Source organism: Microcebus murinus, chromosome 13 (genome assembly GCF_040939455.1).
Source record: "Microcebus murinus isolate Inina chromosome 13, M.murinus_Inina_mat1.0, whole genome shotgun sequence".
Taxonomy (NCBI): Eukaryota; Metazoa; Chordata; class Mammalia; order Primates; family Cheirogaleidae; genus Microcebus; species Microcebus murinus.
The window spans coordinates 72,015,082-72,036,078 of NC_134116.1; the positions used below are offsets into that span (position 1 = coordinate 72,015,082).

Here is a 20,997-nt window from a genome sequence, read left to right on the forward strand (position 1 = left end):
TATTTGGCTGGGAGAGCATATATTTTCGGCTTTTTCTTTGAGATTGATTGGGGTTGGGGGATTTGTAAAATTTTTGTAAATACTATAGGGAATATGTGCATGGAAAATAGTATTTATATGCTTGAAGAGTTTCCTTATTCAATTACCACTGAACTTTTGATTTTCTGTGGTGCAGATGTATGTGTGTGTGTACTCTCACACATGTGGATGCATGTGAAGATCATTTACACACTTTTTTGAATTCATGTAGGCCATGCGCTGTGGGCAGGGAAGCAGAATTCCAAGCAGAAGTGATTACTGAGACTGACTGTTCATTTCTATGCCACAACTAACAGACATCCAGCAACAGCTTCAAGTTCAAATACAGGTTCATAGCGCCTTCCACACCCTTCGGCTATAGAATGAATAGCTGGCAGCTGCGTTACATTAGCTTATGCTGGCTTATGCCCCTTTAACAAATTGTCCCCCGAGTTATAGGTCCATAAAACAAAAGAATTGCATTTGTCGCTTACATTCCATGTCAGCAGCTACTCTGCTGTGCCTCTGTCCCCAGTGTCATCATTCTGAGACCCAGGCTGAAGGAATAGTTCCATCAAAGACCTGCTAGACTCATGGTGGAGGGAAAAGAGCAGGACAGCTGGCAGAATGAGGGGATGGCCCATGAAGTATTTTGCTTGGAACTAGCACATGTTAATTCTGCTCACATTTCACTGGCCAAAGTGGGTCATATGGCCTAGCAGAGAACTGCAAATCACATAGCAACTGGAAAGGGCAGGGGACCTTTGGGGACATATAAGGAAAAACAAAGTGTATGTGTTTGTGTATATACAGTATATATATGTTTTAACTATATATTTAATAATTTAAAATAAATAATGTGCATAATATATTTGATTTATACATATATGTTATGTGTATATTATATAATATCATGTGTTATGTCACATATATCATGATATATATCACATGTTATATGATATATATTGTATTATATATATGATTTCCCCAACCAGGCTGAAAAAGAGTGATTAAAAACAACTCTTGAGTGACTAGGAACAAACCCACTACTTAGGTACAGCATTTGATCGATCCTCTTTTACTCTAAGAGAAATTATTTTAAGTGACTAGGTTTGCTATGAATGCAAACTGCAGAAGATATTTCAAGGTCTGGGAAATAAGGCTAGTGTTTAGAATTGGTGAAGGAATATTATGTCTATGACTCTTGCTTTTGGGAAAGAAGTCCACATAAACCCGGCCAGGAATCTCTGTCTTAACTGAATACAATTAGGTGTCACAGCAAGTGTGGCTCTTCCAGATTTCTTCCTCTTACAGTTACATAGTTGCTGACAATGAGATAATTGTTACACATCAAGGAAAAAGTTGCCTGAAATTATGGGCAATAAAGTCGGTATTCATAAGTTGATTCACTGTTTTGAGTATTCAACGATTAATAATCTTTAATTTATTCTAAATAACCTGTATTTTAACTCCTCTTAGTGATTTAAAATATCATAGAAAGAAAATGTTATGCTGTTAGGAGAAAAAATTCTACTTGGTATACATTTAAGACTTATTCATTCAGGCCTTTTGCACATCAAAATAATGTATTATAATAGATAATTTTAAAAGTACAAAAAGATATATCCTGACACCATGCCACAGGATCCAAATCAAGGTCTGTTACTACTAAAAACCTGACATTCCATCCTGTACCTGTGATTAAGGTTATAAACCCTCCTGGGATGATTGTGGTGCCCGTGTGTGGTTCTACGTAATATTAATGATTGCATTATTCATGTCCATATATAGATGGGATGGATATCCTGGCATTGATTTTTAACAAAACTGGCCTAGTGTATGGCCAAAGAAATACACCTTCAACAAATAGAGGCTTCACTCGAAAAATTCTGTGTGAAGACAAAGAAGTCATTCTCCTTAAGTAGTACATTAATAATGAAGCTAACTCAGCCATATAAATTATCCTAAGCCAACAACCATGAAAGCTCGTTGAAACCTTAATACCTCTGATATACTTTAACAGTGATAATTGCATCCACTGTAGACTCCTTGTGGTGGCTGAGTAATCCTGCTGAGCTTGGTGGTACCGTAATCTTTCAGAAACAGGGTGCCCACCAAGTTAGCCAGTTGAAATCAAAAAACAGAACACTGTTCTCAAGCTTCCTTTCCTAAATCACACAAAGATCACGCTTTCTTCCCCTACTTCTCTTGAGTCCTTTTAATGACCATTTAGGAGAGAAGACCTACTTAAATTGGAGCCAGTTTGTCTATGGAAATTCAAGGAGATTTGTAAGAACAGCATAAATACGTGTGCTCGTATATAATGATTTCATAAACTTTCCACGGTGGAACAGATTCTTTCTAGCCAGCTAAATTTCTGATGATAATAAATTTCAAGTTGGCCCTAAATTTGAAATTTTGGTCATTGATAAAGAATACTCAATACCTATGGGTTAGCTATGGGAAAAGTATTTGTTGTGCTGAGAATAATGTAAACCAAAGTGTACATGTACTTAAAATGCTTAGCTAAGAGAACACACTGTTCCCAAGCACGCAAGAAGCACCAGTTTAAAAATACAATGAGATTGTAACCTGAGATGAGGCCTGCAAACCTGGGTTGCAAATTTGCTGTGCTCAGTATAACCCCTACTTGATGAGGCCATCTTGCCTCCTGCCCACTGACTATTTGTATCCAAGTCACCAAATGACGTTTCTTTAAAGAAACAGCTTGTAAATCTGTTTTAACTCACATAGACTTCCAGCCTTCCCTTCAATCGTTCTGCATTGGTGAGGTCCTACCAAACTGTTTTCTCTTGGCTGCTCTTGTTATAATCTCCCTGCAGGGAAATGCAGTTGGCGGTATTCAAAATTCAAGTATTTAAAAAATGAGCATCATTCTCAAAACAAAGTGAATTTCCCATTTTTTACAAACAATATCATTCTATGGGAAAATATTCACAATGCATTATTATGTGTAAAAAGCAGTCAACCAAAGATATTAACCATATTACATTTTGACAGATAACATATATCAAATTATGTGTTAATAATGGGACAAGATTTGACTTTTTTCTTTTCATTGAGGCTTCCTGTATTTTTTAGCACGTTTTCAACGCTGAGCATGTATACTTAAGAAACATGGCCGGGCGCGGTGGCTCACGCCTGTAATCCTAGCACTCTGGGAGGCCGAGGCGGGCGGATTGCTCAAGGTCAGGAGTTCGAAACCATCCTGAGCAAGAGCAAGACCCCGTCTCTACCATAAATAGAAAGAAATTAATTGGCCAACTAATATATATATAGAAAAAATTAGCTGGGCATGGTGGCGCATGCCTGTAATCCCAGCTAGTCGGAAGGCTGAGGCAGAAGGATTGCTTGAGCCCAGGAGTTTGAGGTTGCTGTGAGCTAGGCTAATGCCACGACACTCACTCTAACCTGGGCAACAAAGCAAGACTCTGTCTCAAAAAAAAAAAAAAAAAAAAGAAACATGATAATGCTTTGTAAAAAACCTATCACAGGCCATGGTTTGTTTCCACAGCACCTTTGTTCTCAGGTCCATGGTAATGTGTCACATCATGTTCTAAGCGTATATAGATAAGGCAATTGATGCAGTGACCTTTCCTCAAGTGGAGTGACAGCTATGTGGCAGAGAGTGTGCCTAGCACCAAACCATTGACTGAATTTATGGAGTAAACAAGTGAAAGGGTTTGCTTGGTTTCTGTGCAAACCAAGCTTCCAGTTGATACAGTGGGTACCTCCCTCTTCATCCAGCTGATTTCAACTCTCATAGGACTGTTGACTTAAGGTCCCTAATCTCCTCTGTCTCCTTAGACCAAGGGGGATGAGGTGCTGGTGAGGGACAGGCCACCCCTGCATGGGTGTTGATCTTAGGGTTAGGGTGTGTGGTTGGGTAGCAAGGCTGTCAGTCCCACATAAACCATATAGAAGAAGGCTCCTTGCTTAGAGAGGGTCTGTTATCGGAAGAAGTGGGGAAGGATGTTGGACAGGCAAAAATAGACACCTGTTAGAGAGTAAAAGTGAAATGATTATTACCCAGAATAATGACAAAAGTGCTATTGAAATCCTATCATGACACCAAGCCAAATGGATTGTTTTCCCCCAGCAAAGTAGTGCAGTAACCTTGGTAGAGACCTGTGGGTCCTTCTGTCCAAAGGCATTCTCTGGGTCCACCCCACGTACATGAGTTGATGCTTTGCCTCGTAGCCCTGGAGCTACTGCAGGGGCAGGAAAGATTGCAAGTGGAGAACAAATAAAACTGTCGAAATGGGATTTTAATAGCTTTTCATGTTTTCACATAATATTACACTGGCTACCAAGAGCATAGTAAAAAAGAGAATTTTCACACTTTGCTCTTCAGATGTCATTTAAATCTCATTAGGTAGATCCTTGTGAAATGATGACACTGGCAATAATGATTCCTTTTTAATTCTCCAGTCATTTTGGCCACTGCAAGGGCCCTGGGGAAAACATGAGCATTTGGCTGATAAGAGTTAGTAGGGACTGTAAGGAATTGATAATAATTATAAAACAGTTTTACCTTCTCCCAACTCAATTGGCTGGGCAAAGTCAAACTTGATTGTGGTTAATTATGTCAGATTATTTTGTTGGTTTCTTTGTCATCAACTGGTAAATGAGAGTTTGTTATAAAAGTTGAGATACCAAGATGCTGGGCCTACAGCTAGGGTTGGGGGATGTAGAAGGAGGGTGAGGGCTTGAGGGATGTTTGGGCAAATAGTATGGTAAATTGGGTGTTGGGGAACATTGGCCCAAAGGGCCTTCTGCCACAGCTGGAATGTGGCTTCTTCTGATTCATTATCATTTACAAATTGCAGTTTTTGTCATTATTTGATTCTCTGAGACCTAAAAGCTAAATGCCTACCTGTTAAAAAATCAACTTATTTGAGTGAACAATTTAGCTTAACATTTTGATCGTAGTAAAAGTAATAATAAAATAGAAGACGCATAGTATTCATGTAGTTCAAAGAGACAATGCAGAATTCTGTGTTTCTAAGACTTGTTGACTGGTATTAGGTTTACAGCATGTCTAGACATTAGACATCTTCTCATTTCTATCCCCACTGTATTATAGTGAAGGCAAAGCTGAAGCTTGAAAAGTTATACGGCAACATTTTATCAGGAGCGACTGGCCACATTTTCTACAAGTTACAAATAGAATATGGGTTTCCTACTTCCTCTGAAATGTTTGTGTGGTTATCAAAGTCCTTCACATAAGGACTCCCAATCGAGCGCTCAGTAGAACTCTCGAGCGACACAATCAATCGTTGCCTTTCGTCCCTTCCGAAGGGAAAGCCCAAGTTAGCCAGTGCAGCACAATTCAGAGGAAGCTCCGATCTCAACAGTGCTTGGGGAACTCAGAGACTCCCCTCCTGACAGAAACGTTTGTTTCCAGCTTGGGCTCTGGGTATTTCTGAGCCACGTGCACATGGCAGAATGTGTATCTGTGCTGACTGAAATTACGTGGAAAACCCTCACATCTGACACAAAACTTGAGCTTTAGAAACTCAGTCCCTCGAGTGTCAGCAGATGAAAGGATGCCAAGGGAAGCAGGCGCTCTGGGATGGGAGCCACCGCAGGCTCTGTTTCCCCAAATTTAATGACAAATTTCAATCTAGATCTAACCAGATCGGTGGAAACGGGCTGTAGGTTTTTGCTCTTCCTGTTGGGGCCTGACTAAGATCTGGCCTTTGGTCTCTTTTCCTGACATATACCAAAATAGCTGTCACATCCAACATCTTGCTGCACAGACACTGACTTTCAACGTTGAGGTATTATCTGGCCCAGGGAGGTGTCAGTGGAGATCGGTTTTGTGCACTGGTCCCAGGAGCGCCCTGTACTCCCCAGCTTTGACTACGAGGAGGAAACAAATGTCAGAGTAAATGGAAATGACCTGACAGGGACCCATCCTTAACAGCAGAGAAAGGGGCCGTGGTGAAGACTTGTTACAATAGGCTGTTTAATTTCATTTGGAGAAATTGGACTTTTGACAGATGAACTTCTTTTCCCTTGAATGCATATTTATCTAACAGAGTTGTGGTTGGGAAATGATCCAGGATTCACAAGGTCAAAAAGTGACCTGGTTCACATACTGTAGGCTCTTCCCATCTCCGCAGCTTCCCCAGGCAGGTGGTCTGGTGGGCCGTCAGTACATCCACTCCAAAAATGGTCACCCAAGGGACGTTTCAACCTCTTGGGCTTGGTCCTTAGAGCTTCTGGCAGTCCCATCAAACTCAAATTTCAGTTCCGGATAGTCAACTTTCCTCTTCCCTGTTGCACTCCAAAGCTTGAAATTGTTCCAATGTGCCTGATGAATGAACATCTTGTTATAATGCATTGGGAATTGAGGCCATTAGTGAAATTAAAAAAAAAAAAAATACGTTGGATTTTTGTAATACCTTTTTTCATGAGAAAATACATTTTCATAGACCATCCAGTCTTTCTTGTGTTATCCCAAGAGTGAAAGAATAAAGGAATGTTGCATAAACATGCTTAGCCTTATCTTTGAATTTTTTTTAAAAAAATCCATTTTAAAAAAATGGATTATAAAGAAGTATTTCCTCCTTCCCCCTAGTCCTCTGGTTTCCTGGTGTATAAATAAGACAATTTTCCCCGCCTGATACTTAGCCTTTGTGTTCTGTCGCCTGTGGTTTTGTTTTTATCCACATACTTATGGCTCAATATAGAAGATAATCTTAGTAGACATGAAACTAGCACCTTTGTCTCACCTGCCTCACTTTACCCGAGTCCTGGGTAGGCCTGCTCATACGGACTTCCCTGGGAACAATTTTGCTTTGTAATAACTCCCATAAAGCTCTCCAGTGTCTCCGTGATTAAGAAGGCGGAGTGCTAGGGTGCGGCTGTTGGACTCACCATTTTCCCTCTCTTGTATGTTTCAGAAATCGAGGCGAAGGAAGCATGTGACTGGCTCCGCGCGGCTGGGTTTCCGCAATACGCCCAGTTATATGAAGGTACACGGGCCCTTCTCTTCGCTCTGATGAGACAATAAATCCATAATGATTCTCATGTATGCTATGGGGTGTTTAGACTTCCAGGTTTTTTTCTTGACCATTTTGCTTTGCTTTCTTTTCCCATCAGCCTTTGCAGTGCCTAGGGCTTATCCTGATACCAATTTAGAAACGAGTGTGGCTTGCCAGCCCCATGCTACTTTCTGCTGCCCACTGCTTATTCTCCTCTCTTCACCACAGACCCATACTCTCGTTCCCCTTCCAGTGTTCTGCCATCAGCAGCTTTGCTGAAAGATTAAGTGACTTTTCAAAGGTTATAAGGTGGAGGAGTCAGAACTAAAATCCCAGTCTCTTAATCCTTAATGGTATATTTTCCACTGCAATGTGCACTGTTTGTAAACTCAAAATACTATGAGATTTAAACATGAAGAGTCCATAAATGGCTAAGAATTAAGGTTAGCCAAATGTATTGAATAAATGCAACAAGTGTAAGAGCAAATACTTCTAGAGAGCTGTGTGCTAGGTACTGTTCCCAGCACTTTATATATACTGTTCATCTAACAGTCACGAGACCCCCATAAGATAGGTCATATAGTTATCATCATCCCTGTTTTACAAATGGGGAAACAGAGGCCCAAAAGGGGTTAAGTGACTCGTGCACAGTTCCACAGCTAGGGAGGGATAGAGCCGGGACTCAAGGCCAGGGCAGACAGGCTTCCCTGTGTGTGTTTCTCCCTGTTACTCACACTCCCTCACTAGCAGGACAAGACAGTCTTCATCCTGGTGCCGTCTGGAAGTCACTCACATTATTGTTTTCATCAGAAAGGGAATTTTTTCTATTTCCAACTCACACTCATATTTAGATACCCTTACATTTATCATGATTGGCAAGGTGTAGGTGATACAAAATATAAGATGAAAAAGAGAAAAAAAGTGCCAAGATAATGATAATGAACCAACCTTGTAAGATTTACCCTTGGCCTCTATTCCAATGATCTCCAGATTGCTACCTCCATGAGTGAGATACCCAAAATTAACACCATGTTCCAAATACTGCCTGTGACCTTCAAAGTTGGCAGGAATAGTCTGTTGGAGAAAAGTTATGGTGTTGAGATTTCTTCTTCTTTTTGGATGGAATAAGTTGTTTGAGTTTTTCACTGATACTCCAAAGTGACTCAAGATTTTGCTGCAAAAGAAAACTCTTGAGACCATTGAGCTTTGGGTATTTTTTTGAAATTTTCTTTTTGAGGGAAAAAAAAATCTGCTAAACTTAGTATTTCATAAAATCATGAGAATAGAAGTCAGTGACCTACACCTTGGGTGGATGGCAAGAGTGTAAACACTCTTCCCCAAGTCCATGTCAACCTATGACTATGAGGAAGATGAGCTATAAAAACGCAAGCACTTAGTATTAAATCCTACTAAGGTCAAGTGCTTGATCTCATATTTCACACTTATGTTGTACTCTTAAAAGCATTTATTGCGATTAAAATTGTCTGCTCTCTTAAACTTTACCAACAACGGTGATGGGCAGTAACTGGTATTAAAATCAGTGGCTTGTACAGATGTTGATGGCCTGCATATGTTGATGCCCATTTGAATAAAACAAGGTGATAAATCTTTTCATCATGTTCTTTCTCTTTCAGATTCACAATTTCCCATCAACATTGTGGCTGTCAAGAACGATCATGATTTTCTTGAAAAGGACCTTGTAGAACCTCTTTACAGGTAAGTCATGTAAGGTATTTTTGTTTCCTTCTATTGTTCAATCTCCAGTAGGTATCACTGTATTGAGGGGTGATTTCTATAATTCAGTCAGTATTTATTGAATGCCTACTATGTGCTGGCCATGGATCCAAGTTCTAAGTGTACTACAGCAAGCATAATCAGTTTCTGTTTCCATGGAGCTTAAATTCTAGTAGGCGGCTTCAGACAATAGATTAAGAAAAAGAGAAAGGAAAAAGAGAGTGAGTGAAAGAAAGAGAGAAGGAAAGGACATTTCAGAGAGTGTTAATGCTATGCACAAAGTAAAACAAGATGAGGACACAGACAGTGATTGTGGGGCATGAATGGGTTAGTGGGGGTCACAGCATTGGTGGCCACAGCATGTGTGATCAGGGAAGGCTCTGAAAAGCTCCATGAGTATGTCGAGCTTGGCTGTGTTTTTTGCAAAGTCAGGTGATTATATCCTCAAACTGAGCTATGTAAGCTCAAGTAATTATATCAGCAAGCTGGCATATTTGAGCTTCTGCTATGATAGATGTATGATATACAAAGGTGTATACATGAACCATTTTCTTCCCTTAAAATAATGTATGGTCCAGTTGAAGAAACCTAGTTGAAGAAATGAGGTCTGAATGCAAGAACAAATAAGTAAGAATGACAATTTGGGTAATAATAAAAGATCCAACGGCCTCTATATCCCTGGACAATGAAATGCTGCATGAGAATCGGTGTGTGTGTATAGGCATTTGAAGCTTCCTAACGAAAGTCCTAGAGAAAGAGGTCAGAGCTGGAGGTATTAGTCATGGGAAATGAGTCATTTTACCAAGGCCGTACAACTAGGTAGGGACCAAAATGACCTTAAACTCCAGTCTTTGTAACTTTCAATCCAGTGCTCTTTCTAGTACATTCTGCATTTGGCATAGAAAAGGTGGTAATTTAAGGGAAAAGTAATGATGAGCAACTTTGTCAACATAGACAAGACCAAGGTATGTTACAATAGTGTGCCAATAATCTAATTTTAGGCTTGCTGGTTCTCAGATGTATGTGTTTTTGTGTTCACAAGCTGGTCGTTCTGTGGTTCCTATATAAAGAGAAAATAGATTTGTGTTAAGAAATGATCTCTTAATGTTCAAGAAAACAATAATGTGGGTTTGCTTAAGTGGGCAGAAGAGCAAAGAACTCTTCAAATCATAAATTACAGGAACAGGCTATTTGGACAAGAAAATAAACAAGCACAAGATGCTATTTGTGAGAGTTTATGAGATGAATGGATGATTTGGTTGTGATTCTTTAAAGGTAATGGATTGGAAAAGCAATGCTTTCCTCGTCTGCATGTCCATGATACCTGCCAAGCAGGAGTGGATTCCTCCTCATAAGCATTCATTCCACTCGGAGCTATTCAACCAGTGCTTCATTCTGAGTTCGCCCTCTTAGTGTTAACCAAGTGTATTTTTTGCTAGTTGTCATTTATTAAAAAGAAATAATTTTTATTTTTAAAATTGCATTATGTTACATTATCTTTTTCCAATTGAATTTTCAAAATTATGTTTTCTTTAAATTGAGGTACAACATGCATAAAGTAAAATTCACTGTGTTCAGTATCCAATTCTTGGATCTTTGACAAATGCCTATAGCCACGTAACCATTACCACAGTCAAGATACAGAACAGCTCCATCACCCTCCACAATTCACCAGTTGGTCTTATATCTTATATTTAGAACATAGAACATATATTTCATCATCAACTTCTACCTCTACTCCCAATCCCCAGAAAGAGTTGATTTTGTGTGTGTGTGGGGGGGGGGAGGGTTCCTATAGTTTTGCCTTTTCCAGAATGTCACACAATTGAAATTGAACAGTATGTAACCTTTTTAGTCTGACTTCTTTCACTCAGTATAATATGTTTAAGATTCATTTATGTTGTTATGTGTTTCAATAGTTCAGTCCTTTCTATTTCTAAGTAATAGTCCATTGTGTGGATGTACTACAGTTTGTTTATCCATTCACCAGTTGAAGGCCATTTGGGTTGTTGCCAGTCTGGGTGATTATAAAGCCACTCTAAACATTCATATTCAAGTTTTTGTGCGAGCATAAGTTTTTATTTCTTTTGGATAAAATCCTAGGAATGAGATTGTGGTGTCCATATGATAAGTCTATTTTAACTTTATAAGAAACCAACAGATTTTTCCAGAGTGATCATACCATTTTGTATTCCCACCAACAATACATGGAAAGTTCCAATTGCTCCACATCTTTTTAAGAGCGTGGTATTGTCAGTTTTCATTTTGTTTTGTTGTTTTTAGACATTCTAGTAGATGTCCAGTGTTATCTCTTTGTAATTTTAATTTGCACTTTCTTACTATTACTGTTGACCATCTTTTCATGTCTTATTTGCCATCCACATATCTTCTTTTGCAAAGTATCTGTTCACCTCTTTTGTCTATTTTTAATTGTATTGTTTGTTTTCTTATTGTTGAGTTTTGAGAGTTTTTACATGTTCTAGATATACATCCTTTGTCAGATGTGTTTTATAAATATTTTCTGCCAGTCTATAGCTCATCTTTTCAATCTCTTAGCAATGTCTTTCACAGAACAAAAGTTTTGAATTTTTCTGAAGTCCAATTTATCTATTTTTACCATGTTTTTAATGTCATTTCTAAGAAATCCTTGCCTAACATAAGGTCACAACTATTTTATCCTATTGTTTTTCTTCTAGAAGTTTAATAGATTTATGTTTTATATTTAGGTCTATGGTCCATTTTGAGTTCATTTTTGTAAAAGGTGCAAGATATGAGTCAAGATGCATTTTTTTGCATAACAATGTCCAATTGTTTCAGCTCCATGTTGAAAATTGTACTGCTTCATTGAATTGTCTTTGACCGTATATGTATGAGTCTATTTCTAGATTCTCTATTCTGCTTTATTTTTCTTTGTGTCTGTCTTTTCATAAATATGACACCTTCTTGACTACTTAGCTTTAAGTAAATCTTGGCATCCAATAATGCAAGTCCTTTAACTTTGTTTTTCTTTGCCAGGATTATTTTGGCTATTCTAGTGCCTATGCCTTTCCATGTAAATTTTAGAACAACTTGTCAATATTGTCAAGAACTATTTTAAAAACCTTATTAGGGTTTTGATGTGGATTGTGTTGAATTGTGTTTGGAAAGAATTGATATCTTAACAATATTTAGCCTTCATATTAATAAACACAGTGTATGTCTCTATTTAGGTCTCCTTTGATATTTTTCAATAGCAATTTGTAGTTTTCAGCATGTGGATAGTAAACACTGGTTGTACCTAAGGAGTTCATGCTTCTGGTGCTATTGTAAATGGCATAGTTTTTTATCATTTTAATTTCCAGTTGTTTATTGCTAGTATATAATGTTTTTTGGTATGTTGTCCTTGTATACTGTAGTCTTCTAAACTCATTCATTATTTCCAGTAGCTTTAGTTTAGTTTCCTTAGGAATTCATGTCTCAACTGTTAATGAAAGATTACATTTTTTTAAACCAAAAATAAAAATTCTATTACATATTTTTAAATGGGAATTGCAGGGGCAAACGTTGTCTCTGATTGTGCAGTTCTATTCACAGGATGATGTATGTGGCTTAGTGGGCCAAACTTTGACTCTCAGACATGTGGGTGGTAAATCCTTATCTGCTTACAGCTGCATGTGATCTGAGATGCCTTGACTAAGTTATAGGCTTTTCCATCAAAGTCTGTGCTTTAATGACAAAAAAAAAAGTCTTTCCGACATATTACAGGAATCAGCCAGTACAATTAATACAAAATCATTTAGAGATATAAAGTTTCTAGTGTCAGAAAAATCAGGAAGTCTTCTCTTGTAGAGCCCATGAGCCATCATGATGCAGCCTGTACATACATACCCTGAAAGGCATAGCCACATCAACATGGGGAAGGGCTCCAATGCGAGACACCGCAGCGCTCTAGGTGAGGGCCCAGCTGTGTAAAAATGGTTAGAGCGGCAGAGGCTGTTATAAGTGGAATAATTCTTACAGGAGCTGTGTCTCCAAAAATATTGCGAAGCAAGAAAACCATTTGGCTGGAGGTGTGTGAACTGAGATTCTCGGGGCGTAGGAGCTGTGGGTAGAACTGAGGCCAAAGGAGTAGTCGCGCCTGGGATGGATCAAAGGAAGCAGGCAGAGTAGGTAGACAGATAGAGCTGTCTTGGCTAAAAAGTGTGGAATTTCTTTCCCTTCGTTGCAAGTTTCACCAAGACAGATTTCCCAAGTTGCAAATAGCGGAAAGCAGGCAGAAGGAAGATCTCCAGCCAGAAAGGAAGGACAGCACTTCTAAAACTTTGAGATTGATGAGTGGTTCATTAGATACTCGCCCACTCAGATGGGAAGTCATGATTCATGCCAAGAGAGCAGCAGGGGGCTGTGATTTTATTCGTTTTCTTCCTTGTGCGCCGTAGACTTAGAGATGGAGCTGTCTCTGTTTTATTTTTAAAGCTTTGCGGGCTCTACATCTCGCCTTGAAATGCTGAGCTAATGCAGGTCATAAAGGGAATCACATCCAGAAGGCAGGTAACTTATGCCAGGTAGACAAAGGGAGACCAGAGAGCTGAAGACCTCCTGAAAGTCTCAGCCACCACGAGAATTTTACTCCCCTTTGGTTTTCTGCAAGTATCTGTCTTGTGCAGACAGACAGTTAGTGCTCTAGGTCCCAATTTGCTCTTGGAAAGTTGTTTAAATACTGTTACCTTTTTTGATTGGTTTGGAAGTATATATTGTTCTAGGGATATGGTTGGCAGAGGGGACCTCGGCCTGGCCCCAAATATGTGTATGTGTAGCTCTCTCTTTCTTTTTTATTTTTATTTTTTGTAGCTCTCATCCAGGCCCCATAAACTAGACAGGTTTGCTGTGTTGGCTGAAGGTGTGACCTCCAAAATGACAGTTGTATCTCCTTGTTGCTCCAGCAATGCTGACAAGACCAGCACATAGTAGGCGCTCTGTAAATATTTGTTTCTGCAAGGCAGGAGAGTGTACTACTCTCTATTATTTTAATAATCATAGTTATAACTCTGATGTTTCAACTGAATTCTTAACTGAAAAATATTTTCTCCTGTGAGTCATAAAAAGCTAATTGCACATTTAAGTACATAGGTGAGCTAATTGAAACTGTCACTATATCAGAATGTAGAAATAGCCAAGGTTTCAAAATAGCTTGCAATGTTTGTCATCTTTAAGGCAAATTGCAACAAACCAAAGCTCCGGAATGAAATTTTTTAAAGGAAAAGCGATATGTTCTATTACCATTTTGGTGTGCAGTATTCATTCAGGCTGCTAAGGGCCTTGATGCTCAAGATGACAGCTAATTTAATGTTAAGCCAGTATAAACCATTTGCATAATTTGTGTTATTAATAAATACTAGTTAATTATACCATGTGTAAAACAAGGGCATTCACCTTGTTCAGTACTGCTTGTTGGAGCTATGGTATTTGTTAGGATTATACAAGAATCTATCATTGCCCTTCATATTTTAAAGGATAATGAATGACAATTAGTTTCCTATGGGGCAGGGGAGTCCTGACAAGAACAATATTTACAATTTACCTCTGTGCACAAAGGCCTATACTTGATTTGGGTATGTTAAATAACATGAAGTATATTAGATTGCAGTAGTCTTTATGAATGCTGATCATGTATTTTAAACATTCCCTTTTAGAATATTTATCACAGAAAATGTGCAATATTACATCTTATATTACTGTGCCACATAATAATATGTGACAATAAACTGGATTATTGAATCCTTGACAAGTCACTGGGGTGATATAATGACCACTTCTACCTTTAGAATCTTGAGTCTATAAATAAATACAAATCCCAATACACAGTTATTTTATTTCTTTAAAAACACCTACAAAGTGCTCACCATGTACCAGGCACTGCTCTTAAGAATTTGACAAATATTCACTCATAGAATTCTCATAGCAACCCCATAAGACAGGCTCTAGCCACATTCCTGTTTTACAAGAGGAAACTGAGGCACAAAAGTGTGAAATAATTTGCCCACTAACAGCTAAGTAAATGGTAGTAGTAATTACCCAGGCAAGAACACATGAAATTTTGATGTGGCTGGTTTGAACTTTTAGCTTTTATTTATTTATTTTTTAACTAAATGAATGTGCAGGGAAGGCATCTTCATCCCCACCCCCAGCCTGCACTGTTGACCTCACCCCAGTGCTAGCCTGGGGTGAGGTCAGGCTAGAGTAGGGCAAGGCTTGGGGTACAGTCAAGAAAGGACAGGATAGGGTCACAGATAGGGGAATTCTCTGGTATATATTGTTTCGTATAAAACATTGACCTTTTCCAACCAGCTACTCGAAATGACTTTTTGTTTTGTTTTGTTTTTTTGTTTTTTTGTTTTTTTTTTGAGACAGAGTCTCGCCTTGTTGTCCAGGCTAGAGTGAGTGCCGTGGCGTCAGCCTAGCTCACAGCAACCTCAAACTCCTGGGCTCGAGCAATCCTTCTGCCTCAGCCTCCCGAGTAGCTGGGACTACAGGCATGCGCCACCATGCCCGGCTAATTTTTTATATATATCAGTTGGCCAATTAATTTCTTTCTATTTATAGTAGAGACGGGGTCTCGCTCTTGTTCAGGCTGGTTTTGAACTCCTGACCTTGAGCAATCCGCCCGCCTCAGCCTCCTAGAGAGCTAGGATTACAGGCGTGAGCCACCGCGCCCGGCTCGAAATGACTTTTATATGCCTAAACTTTCAGGAAGAATAACAAGAAGCTACAAAATCAGCAGGAGATTGAGGGGGAAAGAGGGACCTTATATTTTTAGTGTTACTCACTTCTCTATATATAATTTTTAAGTATTGGTATTGCATCATTAAAAACATAAGCAATGTTTTCAAAAACACCTTGCTTTGCCAGATGATAATGGCTGGCATTTAGGGAGTGTCGTTGTGCAGTGGTGTAAGCCGTGTGCTCAACTCTGTTTACATTGAACGCTTAGGTGGTGGCAGTGTTATTCAGAATTAAGAGTGATCAGACTCCTCCTGGTTTGAGCAGTTGGGTGGTGGAGATGCCCTTCCCTGAGGCAGGGAGCACCTGGAGCAGGAAGAGGCCTAGGCGGGGCTGGAGGGGAGATGTGGTGGGTTGAGGAGCAGAACTGAGGTAGAGATGTCCCTATGTGGGCCTGGAGCTTGGCCTCTGATGAACACAGATGTGACATCACCAACACATGAGGGTCTGGAGGGCCTGAGAGTGGGTGAGGTCACCCGAGAACAGCAGAAGGAGGGAGCAAAATAAGAAAAGAGGACCAAGACTGGGCACTGGGGAACGGAAGGGAAGGAGCCCCCATGGCATCAGTGTGTGGGTGGGTGGGTCCATCTGGCCCTTCCCACCAGCTTTTGCTTTTGCTTTGCTTTCAGTGTTTGAAACTCTCTCAGAAATCTCTAGCTGTGACCCTTACTTCAACTTGGACTAGTTCTCACTAGGGAAATTATCTGGATCAGATGCAATGGTTGTAAACAGTTAAGAAGCTAAGTAAGGACATCCCATCCAATTTTTCCCATACAAGCATATGTGAATATAAAATTTGTCTGAAATTGTACAAACTAAAGAAGTCCAAGAAAACCTGGACTTTTTTTTTTTTTTTTTTTTTTTTGAGTTCTTTACCCTTGGCCCACTTTGGCCATCATCCTTCATTGATTGGACAAGAAAGATTATGCTATTCCTTAAAACCGTGGTCAGTGGAGCATATCACTTATCTAAAATGATTTTCTCATACAAGCCAAATAAAATCACACAGTTCCACACATATATCCCCTGCCTGGACAGCATGCACATACTTAATTTTCTTGGTATAACTAGACCAGTTGATGCTTAACTGCTTTTGCCCCCATCTCAGCCCATGTCATAGGCAGTTGTTGTAAGGTATATGGGCTGGAAGGGAGGTCAGTATCCCTGCTGCAGCCTGACCATTGCATAGAACAGCCAGAATGAAGAGCTGGGTGGAGCAGAGGCGTGGCCTTCCCCTGGCTCCAGAGTGGCAGGTGGCAGCCACTTGCCGACTCCCGACTACACTCTTTTGGTTTTTTACCCCTCAGACATCATAAAACCCTCCTGGTGGATGGCCTGTGATTTTCAAAAGACCCCACCCTCCCAGAGTTGCATACCAGCACTGTCTGTTTGGCATAGCATATCCACCCTGCGCTCCAGAACCTGTATTTTTCTAAACCCCGCCAGCGTGGAGACCTTTCCCAGGCCCTGCGGCTGTGGCCCAGAGAGGAGGAGCTGCTCCCTGACTCGCTGGCCTCTGATCGCTGGGTTGGGAACACATCTTCAGTGACTCTGGTTCTTGAATGTCTTTGAGGGCCCCTCCCAGAACACGCCCCGGCAGACAGGGCTAGATACCTCCTGCCCCGGACTCGGGAGCCAGGGTGAGAAGTTCAGGCTGCCGGGCTGCAATCAGAATCGTCCGCAAGAGATGAACTTGTACCCCTGGTTGTTATTCCTCTCATGCTTTTGGCAGGAATATTAGAAATATCACGGGAAACTGGCCATTAAATCAGTGAGGGTGACCTCATGACCAATCTGAAGTTTGGCAGCTTAGATGTCAAGTATGAATCTAAAACACGTGGAGAGAAAGGGTCCTATGGGTTCCTGTACATCCATGGGCAGAAGGCTGCTGGCCGTCTCCCCCAGATTTCTGTTATAGCGTGGACTCCCGGGCTCTCCCAGCACACAGCTGCCCAGCCTTCTTCTGGCCCCTCTGCATGAGCTCTCTGCTCCTGTGCTCCAGGCTGTCCTCCTGGGCCGTCCTCCTGGGCCATGGGCATCCTCTCTCTGGTCCTCCCTCCTGTGTGCGGGGCAGTCTTGTGTGCACTCCATTTTCTGCTGACCACACCTCACCCCCATTATTGTCTGTTGGGCATACAAGGGACTTTCTACCAGTTTTCAGTGCTCGGTAGTGGAGACTGCATCAGTCAGTCGCACATCATGAGCGTTAGGTATCTCCCAGCCTTATATTGAGCAGGACTTCAATGACTGTGACATTGAACTGGAACCTGAAAGCAAATAACCTGCCCATTCACAAATGATTTTATTGCATCTTCATGTTAGAGAATATTATGTGATGATAAGTTTTTCAGCTTCTCATCCAAATACCCTAAATCACTCTGCTTCTTAGCCAGACTCCTTAAAAGAATACACTGTGCCCACTGTCCTCACTTTCTCAGGGTCCACTCACTCCCCAGGCCCCTCTCCCAAGCTTCTGTCCCATCTCTGCCTTCACTAATACTGCCCTTGCCAAATGCTAAATCCAAAAGGATTTTTTTTAGGATTTATAACACTTGCTGTTCCTTAAATATTTGATACAACCAACCAAGTACTCCCTCCTGTTTTGAATGCTCATTCTTGGCTTCCAGGACTCCACCTTCAGTGAGTCCTTGTTGACCCCCTACATCTCTGACTGTGCCTTCCGGAGCCTGGCCCCCTTCCTCAGGTCGGGCCTTGACCACTGGAGTTCTCCAGGGTCCTGAATCCCCCCTGGATGGTTTGCTTTCATTATCATATATCTTCCATGTAGCTCATCTATATGCAAATCATGCACAAGTGGGTCTGAAAGTCATAGGGCCCCTAAAATTTAACATATCCAATCATGAACTCATTATCTTCCCCATATCATCGCTCTCTACTGACTTCCCTATTTCACTGTTTTCTATGTTTAATGGCACATTCGTAAAAGCCTGAAATCTGGGAGTCGTCCTCTGTTTCTCCCTCTTTGCCTCTTCCCCATCAACCCATGGCCAAGTCTTCATTTTCACTCAGACAACCCCACTCCTACTGCTTTCTTCATCTGTTTGCTGTCTCTCACCTGGACTGTTGGAACAGTCCAATTTCTCTCCTATTTCTTCCCATTCTGCCACCAGTTACATTTCTAATATGCAAAGCTGATGATGTTACACTCCTGTCTAATATCCTTCAATACATCTCCACTGCCCACAGATTGCTCCTCACAGCTTCATTTTGACCCTTTGTGATCTAGCCCCTGTCTACCTCTCCAGCCTTATTCCCACTCACATAAATGCAATTCCTGGACTACAGCATTCTATTCCATACCTGTTTCCTTTGCCTACAATTCTCCTAGCCTCAGCAGCAAATTTCTCTTACACTTTCGGAGGCCGGCTCAAATTTTGCCTCCTTTGGGGGGTGTTGTCCTTCTACTCCCAGGAAGTGAGTTGTTTCTTCTCTTATTTATCATGTCTATATCCCACATGGGACCATGAAATTCTCAAGGGCAGGAACCACACTTGCTCGCCTCTGTACTCCCAGCACCTAGCCTGTTCCAGCACATAGTGCACTGCTGGATAAAAGCACCTTGGCTCCTTCTCTTCTTAATTGACTTTTCTATTAGAACCTCAAGTTTCTCTCTTAAATTGAGACTACCGACTATATCCGCCTTACTAATGTATTAGCCCTTTTAAAGGATTCTAAAGACAACGGTAAAAATTAACAGGTTCTGACAGCAATATCATTGTGGACACTTCTTCTGAAAGGGTCAAACTGATTTGCTTGTGTTAACACATGAATTCACTTTACTCAAAGCACAAAGAAGACAGACTTCATCATGTGTCGTGGGCTTTCTCCTTCCATGAAAATGTGGAGAGGGAATGGAAACAGCCATTCACTGAACAGCCTGTGCTAGGTACATGATGTGTGCTCTCATTTTCTGGGCCATCCTAAAATTCTTCTCGGGTAGGCGGGAGCGGAAAATTCATGGAGCAGGAAGAAGTTCTAGCTCAGCTGCCAACTAATGCGTGTCTCCCTTGAGCAAGTGGTCCTCTCATAGGCTTTGTCTCCTCATCTGAAAATAAAAGTGTCAGTCCAAACGGTCCCTAGAGTGGGCCAAGTGCTAACGTTTTCTTAGCAAACATTTGCTGAGTGGATTCGCTCTGAGCCAGCACCTGTGCTAGACATTAGAGATGCAAATGAGATGCAGCTCTCTACCCGCCATGGAGAATAATTCTGTTATTCTGACTCTTCAAGGTCTATTGTAACTACTTAAAGTCAATCACTGATTGTACCTGTATAAACAAAGTATGTTCAGTTAAAAAAGAAAAACCTACAAAGCCTGTCATGTATAAAACTTCCTTCTAGGATTTGTGGGGATTAGAAGAATAAATTATAGTCCCTGCCTCAAACAAGGCTCTAATCCAGTGGAGGACACACCATTCATGCAGCAAATAAAATAAATTTTATATTCAAAATGTATATCCATGCAGAAACATTTTTCCAGGCAACAAGAATCAGACCAATTCAGATTATCTGAAGGATTTTTTATTGATGATTAAGTTAGAGAGAAGCAAATACCGACGCTAAATATCTTTCCACAATGCAGGTTGGCTTCTCTTACACCAGAATTTCACAGTTTTGTTTTTTTTTTATAAAGTATAATGAATGACTTCTGCTATTTGACCTATTCTTTTATTTGAAGCAGGCAGAACTTAAAGAGGCATTTGCGTCTCTCTAGGATACATGTTTCATCGAGTTTGTATTCTTGCAGAGTATAGCCATAGTTTATTTTACCTTCTGCAAAATGAATCCCAGGCCAGTGCTACACCATGCCAGGAATGTGTGCCTAGTTTAGGGCAACCATAGAGAGTATTTTCATCTTTGGCTATGGCAAGATTAAGAAAAGTTGGATGGTTGTTTTTACCCCAAATTTCTTTTTCTTTTTTTTTTCAGGGAGGAAGCCAAGCTGGTTTATTATTTCCAAATTCTCAACAGTGTTCCAGGTTGACAATCACTCCCTTCCCTCTTGTCTTTCTTTCTAAAAATAGCCCTTAGCATCTTCTTTGCCATCTTCTTTCTATCTCTAGCTCTTCTGTGTGTCCTGTTTGTTCCTGTTCTCGTCTTTCTAGACACAGGGAAACCATCTTACCTACATAAAGACACTGCCTTGACATGGTCTTACCTATATGAAGATCATACCGAAGAATATTTATTTACTTTTTATTTATTATTTCAGAATATTATGGGGGTACAAACGCTTTGGTCACATAAATTGCCTTTGCACTGCCCAAGTCAAATATACAATTGTGTCCATCCCCCAGACAGTGTGCACCTCGCCCATGACGTGTGAATTTACCCATCCTCTCTTCCCCCTCCTGCCTGCCCAATCCCCGATTAATGTTACTTCCATATATGTACATAAGTCTTGATCAATTAGTACCAATCTGATGGTGAGTACATGTGGTGTTTGCTTTTCTGT

General features: G+C 40.5%; 1 protein-coding gene across 3 annotated transcripts in view; it reads left to right on the forward strand.

Annotated features, from left to right (window-relative positions):
- Positions 1-20,997, forward strand: part of STARD13 (StAR related lipid transfer domain containing 13) — a 214,291-nt gene that overhangs the window by 151,865 nt on the left and 41,429 nt on the right. For all 3 annotated transcript variants that reach the window (XM_020290435.2, XM_020290434.2, XM_076009497.1), the window contains exons 2-3: positions 6,951-7,022; positions 8,666-8,747. In XM_020290435.2, coding sequence (XP_020146024.1) covers positions 6,951-7,022; positions 8,666-8,747 — 154 coding nt within the window. The remainder of the gene's footprint in view (positions 1-6,950; positions 7,023-8,665; positions 8,748-20,997) is intronic.